Source organism: Barbatula barbatula (assembly GCF_947034865.1).
Source record: "Barbatula barbatula genome assembly, chromosome: 2".
NCBI classification, from domain to species: Eukaryota; Metazoa; Chordata; class Actinopteri; order Cypriniformes; family Nemacheilidae; genus Barbatula; species Barbatula barbatula.
In genome coordinates this window covers 19,905,301-19,923,011 of record NC_136767.1, presented here as the reverse complement: position 1 = coordinate 19,923,011, position 17,711 = coordinate 19,905,301, and the positions used below count along the sequence as shown (strand labels likewise).

The 17,711-nt window shown below is 38.9% G+C and overlaps 2 protein-coding genes across 6 annotated transcripts; both read right to left on the bottom strand.

Moving 5' to 3' along the window:
• Nucleotides 1–316: 316 nt before the first annotated feature.
• On the bottom strand, nucleotides 317–9,915 carry ehmt1a (euchromatic histone-lysine N-methyltransferase 1a). Of its 4 annotated transcripts, none has more exons than XM_079485348.1 (24): nucleotides 9,660–9,915; nucleotides 9,165–9,231; nucleotides 8,556–8,977; nucleotides 8,310–8,406; nucleotides 8,105–8,211; nucleotides 7,726–7,951; nucleotides 7,150–7,295; nucleotides 6,611–6,754; nucleotides 6,279–6,487; nucleotides 6,085–6,165; nucleotides 5,540–5,622; nucleotides 4,957–5,063; nucleotides 4,635–4,757; nucleotides 4,082–4,183; nucleotides 3,843–3,947; nucleotides 3,511–3,665; nucleotides 3,037–3,204; nucleotides 2,558–2,702; nucleotides 2,389–2,466; nucleotides 2,190–2,305; nucleotides 2,013–2,099; nucleotides 1,577–1,655; nucleotides 1,189–1,364; nucleotides 317–1,106 (listed from the first exon to the last, which is right to left on the bottom strand). In XM_079485348.1, exons 2-24 carry the CDS (start codon nucleotides 9,184–9,186, stop codon nucleotides 911–913), a joined length of 3,174 nt encoding a protein of 1,057 aa, XP_079341474.1. In that variant the 5' UTR covers nucleotides 9,187–9,231; nucleotides 9,660–9,915; the 3' UTR covers nucleotides 317–910. The 4 variants fall into 4 exon arrangements, with proteins under 4 accessions (XP_079341474.1, XP_079341476.1, XP_079341475.1 ...); XM_079485350.1 differs by having other exon boundaries at nucleotides 9,168–9,231; nucleotides 9,660–9,863; XM_079485349.1 differs by having other exon boundaries at nucleotides 9,335–9,671.
• Nucleotides 9,916–10,687: 772 nt separating this feature from the next.
• arrdc1a (arrestin domain containing 1a) lies at nucleotides 10,688–17,664 on the bottom strand. Of its 2 annotated transcripts, XM_079475393.1 has the most exons (8): nucleotides 17,441–17,664; nucleotides 14,084–14,194; nucleotides 13,947–13,997; nucleotides 13,044–13,198; nucleotides 12,731–12,913; nucleotides 12,394–12,570; nucleotides 11,610–12,099; nucleotides 10,688–11,440 (listed from the first exon to the last, which is right to left on the bottom strand). In XM_079475393.1, the coding sequence occupies exons 1-8, from the start codon at nucleotides 17,556–17,558 to the stop codon at nucleotides 11,403–11,405; spliced, it is 1,323 nt and encodes a 440-aa protein (XP_079331519.1). In that variant the 5' UTR covers nucleotides 17,559–17,664; the 3' UTR covers nucleotides 10,688–11,402. The 2 variants fall into 2 exon arrangements, with proteins under 2 accessions (XP_079331519.1, XP_079331518.1); XM_079475392.1 differs by having other exon boundaries at nucleotides 11,415–12,099.
• Nucleotides 17,665–17,711: the final 47 nt, after the last annotated feature.

Here is a 17,711-nt window from a genome sequence, read left to right as displayed (position 1 = left end):
CCGCTGCTTCTTCTAAATCAGATCACGTGACTCTGAAGCAGCCTGTCAATGGCTCCACCTGTGCCGCTACAGTATCCATGGCACTGGGACAAGAGGGGAAATACAGCATGTACCTTGCCAGCGGTGCATTGAACTGTTTCTTTACAGATGTTTAGCAGGAATTGATAGCGTTTTTACAGAACCACTTCCAACAACGGCGAACAAAAATAGATCGTTGCTCATTCAGAAAAGGGTTGAACTGGGTGGGGCAAATTAGGACGTTTTCTCGCGCCTTCGTTGTCATTCGTATTGTCAATAAAATGACTGACTTCGAGATGGTACGAGAGAACCGACATTTAATGAATGCTTGCGTGAGCAACGTGTTTTGCATTAGTGAAAATTATAGCGTGCTTATGACTGACAAGACAACAAATGAGTTAATAATTAAAAACACCATGGAAAGCTTTATTTCTTATGGGCATGATATTTAAATTCATAATAAAATGTAAATGTAGAGAAGAACAAACTTGAAAACAGCTTTCTCTGAAGAAAAGCAAGTCAAAATTTTGCAGATATTCTAGTTTCTCCACCATTTACGATCCTGATAAAACGCTAAAAATCATTTACATTTAATACAAGATGTATAAAATGTAATTTCTAAAAAATATACAATCCATCTATTTGGCTGATGTATGCTTTTTCATACAATTACGGATCCTCTCCATGATTCTAGAGAAACACATTTTTGTAAAACAATCGCTTAAATATTCATTCTGTTCAAATTGCAAATGCTCTTCAACGTCTCACTGGTAAAAAATAAATGATGTTTTATCTTTGTTCAGTTTTTTTCCTGGAGCTAAGGGTTAGAAAACAATGCATTGTACTCCTGACCGCTGTTAACTGTTGAAGGTCCATGTTTATGAAGAAGGGCTCAGGGTTGCACTATCGCTACAGTTGTGTTGGCTGACTGAATGTGTTCCACCTGAGCAGAAGTCTGATCGCTGAGTGCTCGGACTAAGCCTACCGCATTGTCCTGGCCCAGAATGGAGTATCTACATTTTGCCGAGCCACAATGACAAGAGAAGTACTTTTTCTTGATTTGCCAGTAGGGATCGCCATAGTCAAACCTGATGGGAGAAAAAAGCCACTTTTATTCTCAGCTCTCTCACACAGAAACGCATGAATGTTTATGAAGAAATCAGGACCTACACTAACTCGTCTCCAGTTTGAATAGGCCTGCTTGCATAGAGTGCAATTCGAGGAAAGCGAAGGTCTTGGTGTTTGGTGAACACACGTACCGGAAACAAATTGGGCTCGCAATGATGATTTATAAACCTGCCAACATTACCGTAAAATTGAGCATCGATGCAGTATATCTCTCCAACCTAAAAAATAAAAAGTTGTCACTATTAAATACACATAAACATGCAACATAAAGGAGCTGTGTATTGATGTTACCACTGCACAGTTGAGCTCTACCCACATTTAAATGTACTGTAGTGCCCTCTGAAGGCCACAAGTATCAAATGTAAGATTTATTATTTACAAGCTGGCTCGTTCATGTGAAGACTTAATCATGTTCATGTGATAAACGTACCTTATTCTCTAGGTTGAACATGTACGAGTCGTCACCTCGAACATTAGCTTCCCCATCTGAAATGATCTCACCTGCGAACCTGAACAGACAGCAAAACCTCAGGGAAGAAGTATTTGACCAAAACAGCATGAGATTAATCATAACTAAATAATTCATAATCTCGGTAATGGATTTCCATTTCTGTAACAAATTTCACATTAAACTACCCTTGATGTTGGAATCCGAACAAGATGTACTTTAGAAACAACACAAAGTTTCCTCAATATTTGTATATATTAAGAATAAAATAGTTGTGTAATTCAATATTAAATGTATTAACGCCTGCCATTGGTAGCGATACTGGTTCAACACAAAATGTCTCTGCATTGAAAAGAAAACAAGAAATTACACTAAATATTAACGTGTAAAGTAGGAGATTTAAACAAGACGACCATACTCGCATACGAAAGCTCCCTCAGGAATATCTTGCAGTGCTCGCACCCCCCAGCCCATCTTCTCCGTCCTAAATACCTGTAGTCTCACCCTGCAAATACAAACATTACAAAATATAATCTTATGCCAACATAAATATAGAGTATACATTACAATGCATTACACATATTGGCCATATTACTTGAGCCCATTCTGTATCACTCTATTGCGACATGTTCTCCAACAGGAACATGCATGGTTGCACTCAAACAAGAAGGGTGGGTCATCCCTGCAGAAATCTTTCAGCAAGCTGCCATCCTGCATACCAAAAGATCATTTTGAAAAAAAGTTTAGCAATGCTTACAGGATAACACCACTAACTAATACCAGCAGCGCCTTACCTTGTCATACCAACAGTGCATGCTGAGCTGACCGCAGATACAGCTGCTAGAAGCACAGTCCCCTTTACAGCTACAGTGCTGTTTCAAAGAGAGAAACATCACATAAAGAGATGTATTAAAAGCATTAAGTTTTTTATGGTTTCTACCAGCATCATACTGTGCCACCTACCTGTAAGTGTGTTATGTTCTCATCTATATTTACTTGAGAGGTGAAACAGTTCTCTGGAACGTATTTGAAGTTGATGGGGCAGGGCTCATGGTCCACCCCATTCACACACGGCACAGGGATCTCCTCATAACCTCGTGATATATCTCTGAAACATCATACACAGATTTCCATAATAAAAAAATAACACGTATATATAAATAACACACACACGCACACACACACACATATATTGTTTCATACTTTTGAAATGTTATTAACAGCCTGAAGTTTGAATGTAATGAATTAATGTGTTCCATCCAAGCCACATATATTTTATATAGATTTATCATTACAGCCTCTGGTATGTTTTCACTATGGTGCCTAAAGGTTTTGGAAAACAGAAATGTTTTGCTCAGCAAGAACAAAAGAGGGAACATGAACTGCCCATTTTTCCCTACAATATAGCTAATAGTGGTGGATTTGAGGCCAGCTGGCTTTACCTGCAGAGCATTCTTTCTCTCTGACCATCTCTTCCTCTCCTAGCATCTGTGAGCTTTTTATTGGTGTTCAGAATTGTCCACATCTTGGAATTTATATTACAGCAGTCCAAAGGAGTCTCGCCATCCCTGTTCTTCAGATTTACATCTGCTCCTCTAGACAAAAACAACCTGGAGACAGAGCTTTAGATTACACCACTAAAAATCACAATTTTAAAACCGCAAAACCCTCGGACTACATTACACCTGCTTTTCACATTTATCTCAGGTGATCTGATCACATGGACGAATATAAATCGTCCAAAAGGTTTGGACCACTTTTAACACATTCTGAGGTAAACAGAAAATGTATGTATTGCATATGGAGAGCTTGTGCTTATACAGCGATTATTTAGTCCAAGAACCTTAATCCTAAATGATCACAGGAAATGCATTTGAGGGACACTTGTTATCGGATTATCCGGAACAGGGCCTTACATTACACAGTCTAGCTGGTTCTGTCTGACGGCGATGTGGAGAGGTGAATCCCCATGAACATTCACAGCATGTAGGTCACATCTTTTCTCCAGCAGCAGCTGAGCGATCTCATCTGAACCAGAGAATGCGGCCCAGTGAAGGCAGATGTTCTCCTCCTAGCAAAGCGACCACAAAAGAAATTAATTTGTAACTGACATAATCTCATCTCTACCTACATCTTCTTGAAATCCAATATCTTTTAGACTCTGCAAATATTTATACCATAGCAGACATTTGTTTCACAGAACTTCACACGAGAAAATGAAGTTAATTAAACGCTCAATTTCACAAACCTTATCTCTAATGTGGACATCAGCACCTGCTGAGATCAGCAGCTTCACCTGCTCTAAACGCATGTTTTCTGTTGCCCATGTGAGAGGAGCCCACCCGCTACCATCCTAACAGCAAAAAAGTCCATTATTAAATGACAGCCCCTTCAATAACAGCATCTAATATAAACTTCAATGTCCATACAGCATCCACATCTCAATGTTTTACAGATCCTGTGGAAGTGTTTCTGAAAGAGCGTTACCTTACAGTTGACATCTATGGAGGCAGCAGAGAGGAGATACTGCAGGACATCTGTGTGTCCGCCTCTTGCGGCCATGTGAAGACACGTAGAGCCTCTTATATCCTGAGAAAAGGATATAAGGATTTCAATACTCCCTTCATTCAGTGTAGTATCAGATCTCACAGCTGATTTAAAGTTTAAAGAACACTATGGTCACCAAATGAATAGGTTGTTGTGGTGAGGAAGGCGGGACGAGAGCCGTGGCGCGGGGCCGGTGGCGTGAGTGAAAAGTGCAATCAGCTGTGCCCGCACCGGTCCCGCATCTATCACGGAGGAGATTGGGAGCTTAAAAGGACGACCGGCAGGACTGTTGACGAGAGAGGACCGGGCCTAGACATACGTTTAGTTTATGTGTATGTTTTATGGCCGGCAGTCTACCGTGAGGTGGCTGCCGGTTACTTCCGTGTTTATTGTTTATTTAATTAAAGTTTTATTCTTCAAATGTCCGCCAGCTCCTGCCTCCTTACTTCCCTATTATGGAACATTATTACAGTCGTGAGGCTGGTTATAATACCCTATGTCCAGAGGAAGCACCAGCTTTCAGCAGGTATTTTACTGTTTCTAGATGATTGTTCTCGCAGGCATACATCAGAGGAGTCTTCTGCTCCACATCGCACATGTCCAGGTTAGCACCAGCCTATGAGAGATTTTTTCAGACTTTAACTTTAAAAATATATTAGATGTCAACATTGAAAACTGATAGAACAAAAATGCAAATCTAACCCAAAGCAACCAGTTTATACTCATGAAGCAATGACAAAGACATCAAATCCTTCCTAAAGCTCTTAAAAACTCATGTAAGGGAACATAATATGTTGTTGGCATAAGCACAGTACCTGCACCAGTATATGACAGATGTCCTTATGTCCTTCTTCAGCAGCACAGTGCAGTGAAGTCTTTCTCTTCTCTGTGTCAATCTTCAGGTTCGGGTCAACACCATCCACTGATAATCATCAGAAAAACGCACTTACAGTGAATTAAATATTTTGTACAATAATCCACATACATAAATTGATCTCTCAAAAAGAAAATATTACAATGTCCTTAAAATGACATTTCATGCCGTGTGTAATGTTGCTGTGAATGTAAGCAGTCTGCCAAGTTCTTAAGTCGAAAGTGAACAAATAACAGTTATTACAGAGAGACGACTCTGAATCACACGATAGACCAATCACAGCAGACTAGACCATCTGACCAATCAAATCAGATTAGGCTGACCGAAAGGAGGGGATTAGACAGATGAATCGCCAAATGAATCATTTGAGAGTCAGTCAAAGAAATAAGGTAATTATAACTGCCTATTATTAGAAAACTAAAGTGTTTTACACGTGTTTGTGTGTAAACTGGACACTCCATAAACCAAAGTAGGACCTTAAAATAAAAAATAACAAAATATTCACTCTTTAAGAAAGGTCTTACCCAGCATATGCAGGACCCTCTGGAGCTCCCCTCTCTTAGCTGAGAAATAAAGCTGCTTTGGGGGCAGCTTAAATTTCTTAAACCTTTAAAGACCATAGCAATTACCATTTAGATATGAGAGTTTGGTTAACTTTTAGATGCAATACAAATTAAAAGTATTTTCCTAAATACAGCTGAAGAAAAAATTAAGAAATCACTCCAAAATTATTTTCTGTTTTCTGAATATTTCTCAGAAATTCCAAATGATTCAAATTTTTGGAGTGGGTGACCTGCTAAAGTGCCTCTGATTAATAACTTCAAGGCAATGTTCTCAATATTTAGATTTTTTTTTGTATGCAGGCCTATTCAAATGGTTACAGTATATCCACGCCAGATATTGGCCTATGCTAACATCCCATACATAATTAGAAAGCTTAACTATTGTCTTGTTGTCCAAGGTCACATATACTGTATATAATTGATAAACTAATTTGCTCTTTTAAGTGATATTGAAACAAGACATTATTGATTACTGTGATTCAAGCCAGTACTTATATGCATCTTACTTTCCATCCTCCAGCGCATTCAACACCGTCTCCAAAGATTCTTTAGCAGGACCTATCACTCCACCGTCCAGTTTTGCCCTACTGTTCGACATAATCATAACAAATATGTGGCAAACCCATTAGATAAGCACATTTTCCTGGGAACAGGTCCAGATCAATGTTTCAATTGACCAGAATTATTTATCTTATCTTACTTCATTAAGGCAGTGTCCGTTTTGTGTTCGGGCACAGCAGCTGCTGGCACCGCAGTGACAGGTTCAGGTTTGGGGATTGTGACCTCCTTAGCATGACTGGCCTCCTCGCCACAATGAGGGCAGTAGAGCTGACCTCTGATAAGGGAGACACAGCTCCGGTGAAACCGGTGAGAAATGTTCCCATCTGGCTGACATTCCACAAATGTCCCCTTGATCAGACAAGGTTTTAGATTTAAATGTTGATACTTAAACTGTTAAGTCACAACACCAATCAGTAATATCTGGCTTTGTTAAGCAATCCTCAAAATAAGTGTCTAGTAAGCACTACTCACAGCCCTACAAAAGAAACCACAGCCTGGGCAGCTCTGATGCTTCACCATCCCAGCACGGTGGTCCTCACACAGCACAAGCAATGGAATCCTTAGAGACGGACGCATCATTTCCTGCTTCAGAATCACCTTCCGACATAAACTCAACTAAAGAAGAAAAGATAATCCATTAAAAATCATTGTGCCATTTTCCATATGACTTTCTTCTGCAGAACACATAAGAAAATATTTTTAAGAACGTTGGTAACTAAAGCAGATTAAAAGATTTGTATTTATTGTTGTGACGAGCTGACATAATCGTCCTTCGATTATGGCTAGAGAGAAAAGGAGCGTGAGCACTGATGGCAGAGAACGGGTGCCAGATGTTTTCGACAACTGAGTTTCGGTGCATACCTACAACAGAACCCATTGACTTTCATTGTATGGACACAAAACCACAATTTTTCTAAATATCTGTGTGTATCTCAGAAGAAAGTTGTTTGCATCAAATTAATAAGTTTAGCATGGGAATGTTTCAGTGGCTTCCAAACGTGTTATTGTACCTTTCCATCGACACTTTCCACAGCCATACACTTGCCCTCTGCCAGAGTCACTACATCCTGATTCTTAGGCGTCTCCATGCGACAGCTACACAGTGGAGGTTCCAACACATCATCAGCCTCCACATTCTCTTTATCCTCCGGCAAACCTTCAAAGGAGAGAATTCATGCTTATGTTAGAATAAAAAAAGATAAATGGGTCAAGTACTTATTACAGGTGAATCTTCTAGAATTATAACAACACTGTTTTGGGGTGTCTGCACCCTCTGCAAATACATTCTGTTCTCCCTGTCTAGCTATTCTATTTCTTCATGAGTCAGTCCTCATTTGGAATTTCAAGGCCTGTGAGTATGTTGCCAAGTTGACTTACTCCCTTACAAAGTCAGAAGGCTCTGCATCTCCATGCTGCATTTCTAAATTAACAATAAGGGTCTGAAACTTGCCTCTGTTTATTTAAGATCAACCTATCAAATGAAAACCAACAAACACGGGGGATGCAGATTTCTGGAGGTATGATTTAAGCAGTACTCAATTCTACTATTGTGACGTACAATGTAATTTGATGTAAACAGTATGTACCTGTTGGAATCGCTGTGAACATGCTTTCTTGAGCCAGAGTGTGTAGAGGATGCTCTGTGTATTCTTCGACATTGCCTTTTGGAACGTTCTCTGTTTCCTTGTTCTTCTCTGGTTCTGCAACGCTTTCTCCATACGGCCGTTGCTTCTCTGGTCCCTCGGGGCTAACTTTGTGTTTGAATGCCTCCTCAATGGACATCTGTACCCCTTTGGCTTTATGTGAGGCTTCCTGCAAGCGCACAAGACAAAGATCTTAAGGGAAAAGTTCTCATTATTTATGTTTAAGTTGTTAAACAACTGTGGTACACAAAAGATGAATATCAGTGTTTTTCAGAAGAAAAGAAAGTCATACAGGTTTGGAAGAAGACACGAGATATCTGACCTGTGCGTTCGAGGGGGACAACGGTACATTCTGTTTCTTGGAAACTTTCACCTTCTTTTTGGGAACAAAGTTATATAACCCCATCTTTCTTTTCTTCTTCTTGGACGCTGAAGACAAATGCAAAAAAGTGGGACATCATTATCACATAATATGCACTAAACAGCAGAATCGAATTCATTTTAGCTTTTTTGCGAAACACGCTCACCTCCTTGCACTGAATCTTTGTGTCCCTGAGGTAACATGAGCTGCTGTGTGGTTGAGGACTCCATGTCTCCCTCATGAGCTCTGTTCTCGTTGTTCATCTATATTGTTGCATTACGGGAAACAAATAAATCTGATCCGGTGTGCCTCCGACCTGCACACTTTTCTAATTGTCCCAATACCCCCCCAATAACAATGAAAAATGTCAGCATGCAGCCAAAGTAAAGAACAAGTGCAAACAGCACACTACCTTCAGAGCAGCTGGAGCAGGTGCTGGCCTAACCATGGTTTTCCATGCCAAACGTGGCGGAGCAGGACGCACAGCTGGGAACTGGCGCGAGGTTTCTTCTGCCTCTCTCTGGGCATGTGCACCTGAGCCATCACCGTTCTGTCTGAACGCAGGTAAATATGTGGAGATGCTCTCCGTAGCATTTTCAGTATCAGAACTCTGTGCTACTTCAGCATCTTGTTTGTCATGCTGGATAGAGGTGTGGTTTCCTGAGATGTTTTCTGCTGGGGTCTTGAGGGATGCCTGGCCGGAGAGTAAAAGAAGCCGGGGCACGGTGGGCTTCTCGCTGCTTGAAGATGTCTGCTGTTTGCCGGCTTTTTGAGCAACACCAAGAGATTTGGGCTTCCTACCTCGCCTTGGGGGATCAGCAGGGCCGTCAATACCTAACATACAAAAAGACAATGTTGCTTTAGATAAAAGCCTATGGAAATGTTCTATGGAAGAAAGACCGTAAGAGTGGCTACATAGAGGACAACCATCTTTATTTATCTCTTTAAGTAAGCATTTGAATAATGATATGCTACTATTTGGAAATATGGCAATAAATGACCTTGCAGTCAATAAACTCACCACCTTTTTTGGGCTTGGCCATGGCAGCGGGAACATGGAGCAATCCAAGACCTCCAAGTTCCTTCCTCTATAAAAATTCAAAGTGTTAGATTGACTACCATTAAGAATCTGATGACATCTACGCAACATTATCTTCATAGACAGCCATGCTGTAACTTTGGGCAGCTCACATGGTTTTGTTTTGAGACGATAAATGTCTGTTTTTGCACGACGCGTTAAATGCTACTTCACTTGCACTGTTTAAGAAAGGGATCAGACTGCTACCTGCTAACCGTGATTTCCTCTGTCTTACGAATACAAGAGTAAGTGCGTGTTTATGTTTATGTCGGATGCAGCGCTCGCTATGGGCGGCAACACAATGATCGTGAAACAATGTAGCTAACAGACGCGCATAACAGCAGCTACAATGCCACAATCTATACGCAAAAGCGCCTGCTGTAGGATCGGGTTTGGTATGAAAATCCGCCCTCAAAACACCGCTTTACACGCACTTACCCGTTAACTTTCAATAGTTTGCATTTTTGTACAGCAACTCGGAAAGTTCAGATTCAGAAGCAGTCTTCCGGCGTGAATTCACGCGGTGCTGCGCAGACACATGGCCGTGTGGTATGATATAAAAGTACCGCGAGAGCGATTCGAAAGCAGTGGTTTTGGGTGGATATCGCGGTTCCTGACTGTCATATATCGGCCAATCTGCGCAGCGCCGGGTGAAGTCAAGCTCGCTTTTTCGTTCTTCAGTTACATGCGACCCGCGACTGTCATGTGACCGCACAGCGCTCTCTGCTGGTAATAATATATATTTGTTTATTCTGGTTGTGCAATGCGAAATTCTACTCAAAATTGACCTCTTGTTTAAATGTAACGTTTAATATTAGATTAAACGTGATTGTTAATATTGTAGGATTACACATTTTCTACGACAGTGCTCAAGGTGTGTATTTATTAATGGGCAACAGCAGTGGTTCACAAACTTTTTCATTACAAGGCCCCCTTTGTGTAGGGTACACCCCCAAAATAAAGATTTACAATCCTAAACTTTTAATAACATGTTGAGCCAATAGCATTTTTAGTTATACAAGGCGAAACATCAATTATTTAAATTGGTAGGCTTATTTTTCTGATTTCTATCAATATATCCATATTTCTCTAAATTTCTATACCACTGGGTTACTGTTTTGAGGGATTACTAAAATTATTTCCCCCCAAATAATGTCAAATATTACCTAAACACGTGCATTCTCTACCTCATGTTTCTTAAATGTGTCTAATCTTAAGCACATGCAATTGCACCCCTTGCAGATGTGTAAATAGCATCTGTAAAAATGTATATTCAGCAAATATATTTACTTTGCACAATTGCCTCTTCACATTTTGTTTTACCAAGAAGTTTCCTTGTTTGTGCGAGCACACTTGGTAATAAAGCTTTTTTGATTCAGATTTTCTGAAATGCTTCACAGTTGTGGCAGTTTGAGATTTGTGTATTGTATTACTGGTCAGTATTGTTTCTTATTATCACAAGCTATACTGTTAAAACAAACAGGCATTTAATTGCAAAATCAATTTTATTTATCTATATGCTACATGTAACTGTAAATCGCTGGTTAAATACAAACAATTACGTAGTGTGCAATAAAACTGCCTTGAGAACAATACAATAGTAACAAAGTAAACAAAGTCATGTAATACCACATAACATGGACTATATATAAATGACTATATATAATCTTAAGCGTTATTATATAATGACTTGATGATTGGTGCACCCAAATACATACATTACTCAGTAGACATAAAAAGATATTTCAAACCAATTTGGGTTCTTCTGTCAGGAAATCCAACCCTGAATTTGACCCAGGTGTGAGGTGGTGAGTGACCACAAATGTACAGAACAAGGAACAGTCTTATAATTAAACAATAACATGATAAAACTTTTAAAACAAGTAGTTCCAAAATGGCTCTGGCAAACATTTTGCAATAGTGATAAATAAAACGAAAAATAGGAAAAGCAACATTATGCATTTTCAATTGTCTAGCATCACAGGTGCCAAACCAAGTATCAATCAACCTCTAATATTTAATATCAGATTATAGTTTGTAGAGTTACAAAGATTATAGTTGGTAGAGTTACACAAAGTGCTTGAGGTCTGAGTTTACTAATGAGTCATAAGCGAGTTTCAAAGCAAAGTTTTACTCAAACACTTCATGTTTTTCTCATGTCTTCTTAGGTTAGGTAACATCCTATGGGTTGAAGGTATCTTCATAAGATGGAGGAGGTTCTGCAAAGAGAGACCAGTTAAAAATCCAGTTAATTATCAGATATTATTGTCTGTACCTAATCTATCTTAATGTTTCTATTTACTATTATTATACATTTTATGTACTAAATATGATATAATGGTAAATTAAAGAAAACAGGAACACTACTGAATTGTGTATCTGATCTACCGTGTGGATATGGTGACGTCCTATAGTCTGGAGGCTGGATCGCTGAAGATGAGGCAGACAGAGCTTGACTACTCTCTCTGTTTTGAGATGTATTGTTGGAGTTTTGGCTCTGTCTGAAACTGAGTCCAGGAGCATAGCTGAATGCATTTGGGGACACTGCAGTCTGGTGACCTGACTCTGGACTCCTTGGTATTTCCATGTTGTACTCAGTTGGACTAAGGAGCTGTGGGTACAGCTCTGATGGTGGAGCGCTGGGGGGCACGTAGCAGCTACGAGGCCTGGGTTTGGGTTTAGTGCGAGGGGGCAGGTTGGGAGGGGCATAGTCAGTGGTGGCTGCAGCAGGAGAAGGGGCAGGAGCGGGGCTGGAACCGGAGCGTGGGACTGGCGTGGGTGGAAAAGGCCTGGAGCGGCAAGTGCGAGTGGGATCCACTGCAACACTTCCAATGTAAATGGGCAAAGTTAATGACACCTCTGGGTATTTCAAATAGACCTGGAAAGTCACAAACATACAGGATTAGGTTTAATTAGAGCAAGGAAGCAGGAAGTACCAAATGCAATTGACATGCTTTATGATATGCATGTTCCCATTCACTTACATACATCTGGTTAATAATCAAATCAAATGGAGCAAAACATTCAGAGGAAAACAGTAACACTTAACTATTCTAGTATATATGGTACAATGTTGCTACATACTGTAGTGTACACTACTATGTACACATATCGCATACATAGTGAATGTAATTAATTATTACATCAATAAGCAAAATGTCTGGAAATGTACCTGAATGTAGTAGTTGATTTCAATGAGATTTCCAGTGGTTAAGGAGGACAGAGGAAGACTGGGCACAATTATCTGCTCCTTCCATTCACCTTTATGTCCCCCCTTAACTCCAGGTCCCTCAACCTCCGCCACTGCCCGCAAATCAATCGTTGGCTTCTTGGGATTATACGTTACTTTCTGAAATGAGGGGGATGATCAACAATAAATAATGTGATTCACAATTAAAATACATTCTATCACAAAACACAATTGTGTAATCAGAATTCATAATCCAGATTATTTGTAGTCTAGTACCACAAAATACAACATATTGATTTAGATGAGGGTGTTTTCTCACCTGCATTAGACTTGCAACCACATGACCTGTTGATTTTTCTGATTTATTTTCGATCTCAGCGGATACTTTGATGATCTGTCCCTCTATGTATCCCCTCAAATCACTCTCGGCCTTCAGCACCACTGTCCCATTTTTCACCAGCATGTATGAGAAGTTTTTGGTTACAGAAGATGAGCTGGGTTCCTGCACAAACATCAACAACTTATCAGTCACTGTATCAAAGGTTATACTGGACATACTGTACATTAATAATGAATTTTAGGTTATGGTTGGTTTAAATAATTCATTTTAAATCATTTTTACACATACTTACGTGTATTTGAGGAACTTCATTGAGGTTGATGATGTTTGACATGCTGAAGGGCTTCTCTACCTTGTAGTCTTTTGCAAAGCGAGGGGTGTCTATAAAAGCCCTGACTCTGTACATAATCTTTCCATAGGGCCCTTCAAATGATGTTGGTGCAGTGGCTGAAAAAGGGGAATTCAAATGTTTGTGTATTTTTTCTAAATTGGTAAATCATGAGTCATGTCTCAAAATTTACAGTAAGTGTGAACTTTCTTCTTAAAAGCTGTTATAGTTCCTTTTTGAACAGTTTCTTTTTGAACAAGTTCTTAAAGGTGTTTTATGCATTAAGCTCATATATTTTTTTAAAGAAAAATAATATAAACCAGCCAATTGATGCTTAGGAAACAGAAGGCACATGCTTCTTTAAGATTGGAATTGTATTCATAGAGCAAACATCTCAGATGAAAAGGAAGAGCAGATGGAGGTTGCAAACAGCAGCTGGGCAGCTAGGAACATCTATAGTTTCACTATAAATCTCTTTTATTTCACAGCAGAATCCATTATTATGAAAGCACACCTCTTCCTGCTCAACTGATCCCTAACAGAAGGGCTGCTGGTATTTTAAGATAATTTACGCAGATACGTTTATTCAACTAGAGCAACTCAAAGTAATTTTAATTGTAAAGCTAATTGTAATTATTAAACATTTCTCAAGCAAAAACAGTTGAAATGGAACCATATGAGGACCTATACCTCTACATCTAAATTCAAACTCAACACCAACATGAAAAAGCATCATGTTTGATATCAAAACACAATTTACATGCTGTTCCGTCACCATGGATAAATGTAAACAGTGGTTAGCTGTGACATGTCTTGGAAGAATGCAGGGCAACAGGTGCGTCCAATGACATAAAAGCACAGACTCACCAGGTAAGAGAAACTTGAAGGGAAAACTGTGCTCGCCCTCTTTCAGTGTGCCTGTGAAAGAGTTGGAAAGAGATTTTAAGAAACTGAAACATGTGACCAACATGATATGTCTGCAAGAGACCGTGAAATCCGAGCACCTTTATCTGCGATCGAGACCGAGCTGCTGAAATACTGCTCCTCCTCCATCCAGTCTGTGTCATGTGCTTTGCTGGTTACTCCACAGAGGCCCTGGCAGTTCACTTTGATCGCTGTTTGAGGGAATGATTAGAAAGCGCATGAGCTGAATAAAAGAAGTGACCCAGCAAAGACACATGTTTTATGAATATTTTGTGTTGAGACTACATAAATATTTTACTGTTTAACTACTTTGGAAGTTATTTGAATCTGACTGCATTAGGAGATTCATTTTCAGGATTAATAGTTATTTTAAGTGTTTTTCAGTTAAACAAGAGACTTGTTTGTGTTTTTTGTTAATTTATCTTTGAGATTTAGGAGAGCTATGTCATTATTTAAAAGTTTAGGTTTTTTAAGTTTTTGTTCAGAAGAGTGGTGCTTGTGCATATTTCACTTATTGAGCAGTAACTGTGCTAATGCCAGAACAGAGACCACCAGTCTCTTCTTACTTGATCATCTTTGTTGTTAAAAAAGTAGTTTATTTCAATATAAAAGTAAGTGATCTGTGAAGTTTGAATTAGACACATGATTTTGTTCAGTAATATTTTTTGATTTGATTAAGTAAATTCAACTTTTTTCAGTGCATGGTAACCATGGTAATGGCCAGCAACACATTAACAACATGAAGTCAACAGAGGAGGTCTAGATTATTGCAATGCTTTGATGGACCATCCACATTATTGTGCCTATTATATCTATTGCCTTCTTTTGCAATTTATAATGCCCAATTCTAGTGAAATTTGAATATGAGTATAAAGTGGAGATGCACCGAAACTAACTTTCTCCACTGATACCGATAGCCGATTATTCAGAGTGATATCTGCAAAGTCTGGAGATGAAATTAATATTTCTTAACTTTCATAATGTTAGTAATTCATACAGTATAATGACTATTAATATTGAACAACAAACTGACGAAGTTACTCAACATTTCCATATACAGAGCACAAATTCATAGCTTTTTCCTGTCGTCTTTTGATTTATATGATATATCGGCTGTTTTTAAACTATAGGCCGATAGCGTAAAACAAATAAACTAGCTTTTAATGGACAGATACAGATTATTGACCGATATATCGGGTGCACCTCTATGATAAAGTTAACACTTTATTTGTATGTACATTTTTGTATTAGCATACCTGGGTGTGAAATTAATTTACAAATGCTTTTGAAATTATGTAAGGTGCTGCATTAGTTACATTGATCTTAATGAATCCATTTCTCTGTTTGAAAGTCTTGTCTTTCTTGTTGTTTGTTTGCCTCTTATACTCTCCCTCTCTCTCTCTCTCTCTCTCTCTCTCTCTCTCGACACACAGTGATTGGTGGTGAGCAGAGATGTTACCACAGATACATAATCAACCATGGGAAATGTGTCAGGTCAGACTCCAGTGAGAAAATGGGTGAACAACAACAACTTTTTATCATTATATAACAGTGGTGCCTTAATGTTTTTTTATCCGAAATCAGAAAAGCCTCAGCAAATACTTAACATATTTGGGAAGAGGACTATAAATAAAATATGGCTGAACATTTGAATAATTAAATCATATAAAAAGTGACTCGAACTAAATAGTTTTTACATAAACATAAACAAGTCCGTTTGAAATACAAACACTGCTGACTGATTCAGATGTAATGGTGACTGTGTATCTTTTTGTTATTCTTGTTTCCTTAAACTGGAATGCCAACGAACCTGTTCAGTGAGTATCCTCAAACAATAACCCAATCCTAAACCACTCGCTTTATATGATTCCCCTCTTTTTCATATTCTAGTAAACCTATTCACTACTTCTAGAGTGATTTGCTCATTTCTATAATCATATTTTAGACGTTAAACAACCGATAAACATGGCTGGTCTTTGATTCATTTAAATGATTACCAGTTTTGCCTAGCCCTCAGCAGTTCGCACACGTGATCCAGAACAATACACACATTTAACTGTACCTCCCTGTTTGCATGGCTTGCTGCTTATTAAACACAATGTCAACACATGCTCTGGTATAGGTCACTTCCCAAGATGTAAACACTGGTCCAGAGGCATTTCCGGTTTCATATTTATTGTATTTTTAAATCCTAAATATATAATTATCTTAAATATATTTGTTTAACGCTTTAATTCGGTCATAGATGTTCTGTTGATTGTATTTTGTTCAAACGTTTGTTAGTGTTAAACATTTTAAACAAGAAGTTCTTCTAGAACACCGTGGAACAAATGTTGTTTACGTCATCCGAAGTGGTCTGTAATCAAAGGCAAGAATCAAACCGCATGTCTATTGTACGCATTGTTTATAATGGCTGTTCTTTGATAAATATATATATACACACACTTGTGTACTGGTGCTTTTAAATGACCATTATGACCATGTCAGTGTGTATTATATACAGACATTATTGCAGAGCTAAATTTGTTGTGCTGAAAGTTTCAAACTATTCCTTTCAATGCAACTTGTAGATGATCTAACAGTGTTATTCCTAGTGAAGATCTGGACATCTGTTGCCGAAAGCTCAGACCTCAGCTTTAACCCGAGCGCTGAGAAGCACTGATACATGATGGTCTGATGGTTTCATAGAAACAGGTGCTGGACAACAAATAGCACACAATGCCTTTATCATATATTTGCATTCAACATAATTACCATTGTAGCACACTAAAAAGGTAGATATAGTATTGAAGGATGTCTGAATGCTTGATTCAAACGCACCGTTGAGCGCATCGGGCATACACATGCAAATTAGACCAGAGGAAAAACGATAAACACCGCCGAGCAGCTGCCCATGCATTACAACCGTGTTTTATAGACCGGTTTAGGCCCCAGTGAATTTGACCATACAGTTTAGCAAAACTGTAAAGGACTTCAGATCGTATACTGTTTAGGATAAACTGTCGAAACTGATATGACAGCAAATACGATGAGTTCACCTGGTACGGTTGAAACTGGTACGGTATTTACATTAGATGGTCGCCTAAACAATTGTTTTCGCATTTTTTTAATGAATTGTCAACACCCGTTCAAAGTGTTGATAACATAAAATGAATATTTTCGAAAATCAATCGGAGTTGTTTAAATCTTATAAGAAAATAAAACGTCATGTCACATCAAGTTTCGCTTCTCAATGCGCGAGAACAATGCCCAACGCCTAAAACGCGCATTATACGCTTCAGTACGTTTAGGAAAACAAACATTAACATTTGATACATAAATGTTTCAGCAATTATACAAATTGTTTAAAATACACTTCTGAATCAAAACAATCATCCTGTAAAAACAAGATGGGTGGCAGGTAGGAAGGGGATAAGTGTATTGTTTTATTTACTTACCTTTACATTGTATCGACTGGGCCAGTGAGATTTTGAGAGTTCCGGAGACGGATTCGCACGGGCTATAGGCTGTTTTGTTGTTATTAAGGGTTATCTCGAATTCCTGAAGCTTCCCCATTCCGTCTTCTGTCCGCCGTGAACAGGTGGGAGAGAGAAACTGATCGACAAGGAAGGAATAAGGAAAATGTTTTACCTGTGGCCGACGTCACGCAACTCGGCGAGTGACGTCACGTCAGGTTTGCCAGTCAACGTGCAGCGGCTTAACGCTCAA

Coding starts and splice junctions, on each gene's coding strand:
- arrdc1a (XM_079475392.1), bottom strand. CDS start 17,558: ATGGGGAAGCTTCAGGAATTCGAGATAACCCTTAATAACAACAAAACA. Junction 13,199..13,946: donor CTTCAAGTTTCTCTTACCTG/GTGAGTCTGTGC, acceptor CCCCTTTTTCAG/CCACTGCACCAACATCATTT. Junction 12,571..12,730: donor TGGTTGCAAGTCTAATGCAG/GTGAGAAAACAC, acceptor CCCTCATTTCAG/AAAGTAACGTATAATCCCAA.
- ehmt1a (XM_079485348.1), bottom strand. CDS start 9,186: ATGGCCAAGCCCAAAAAAGGTG. Junction 3,948..4,081: donor CCATAGATGTCAACTGTAAG/GTAACGCTCTTT, acceptor TTTTGCTGTTAG/GATGGTAGCGGGTGGGCTCC. Junction 2,467..2,557: donor AGAACATAACACACTTACAG/GTAGGTGGCACA, acceptor TCTTTGAAACAG/CACTGTAGCTGTAAAGGGGA.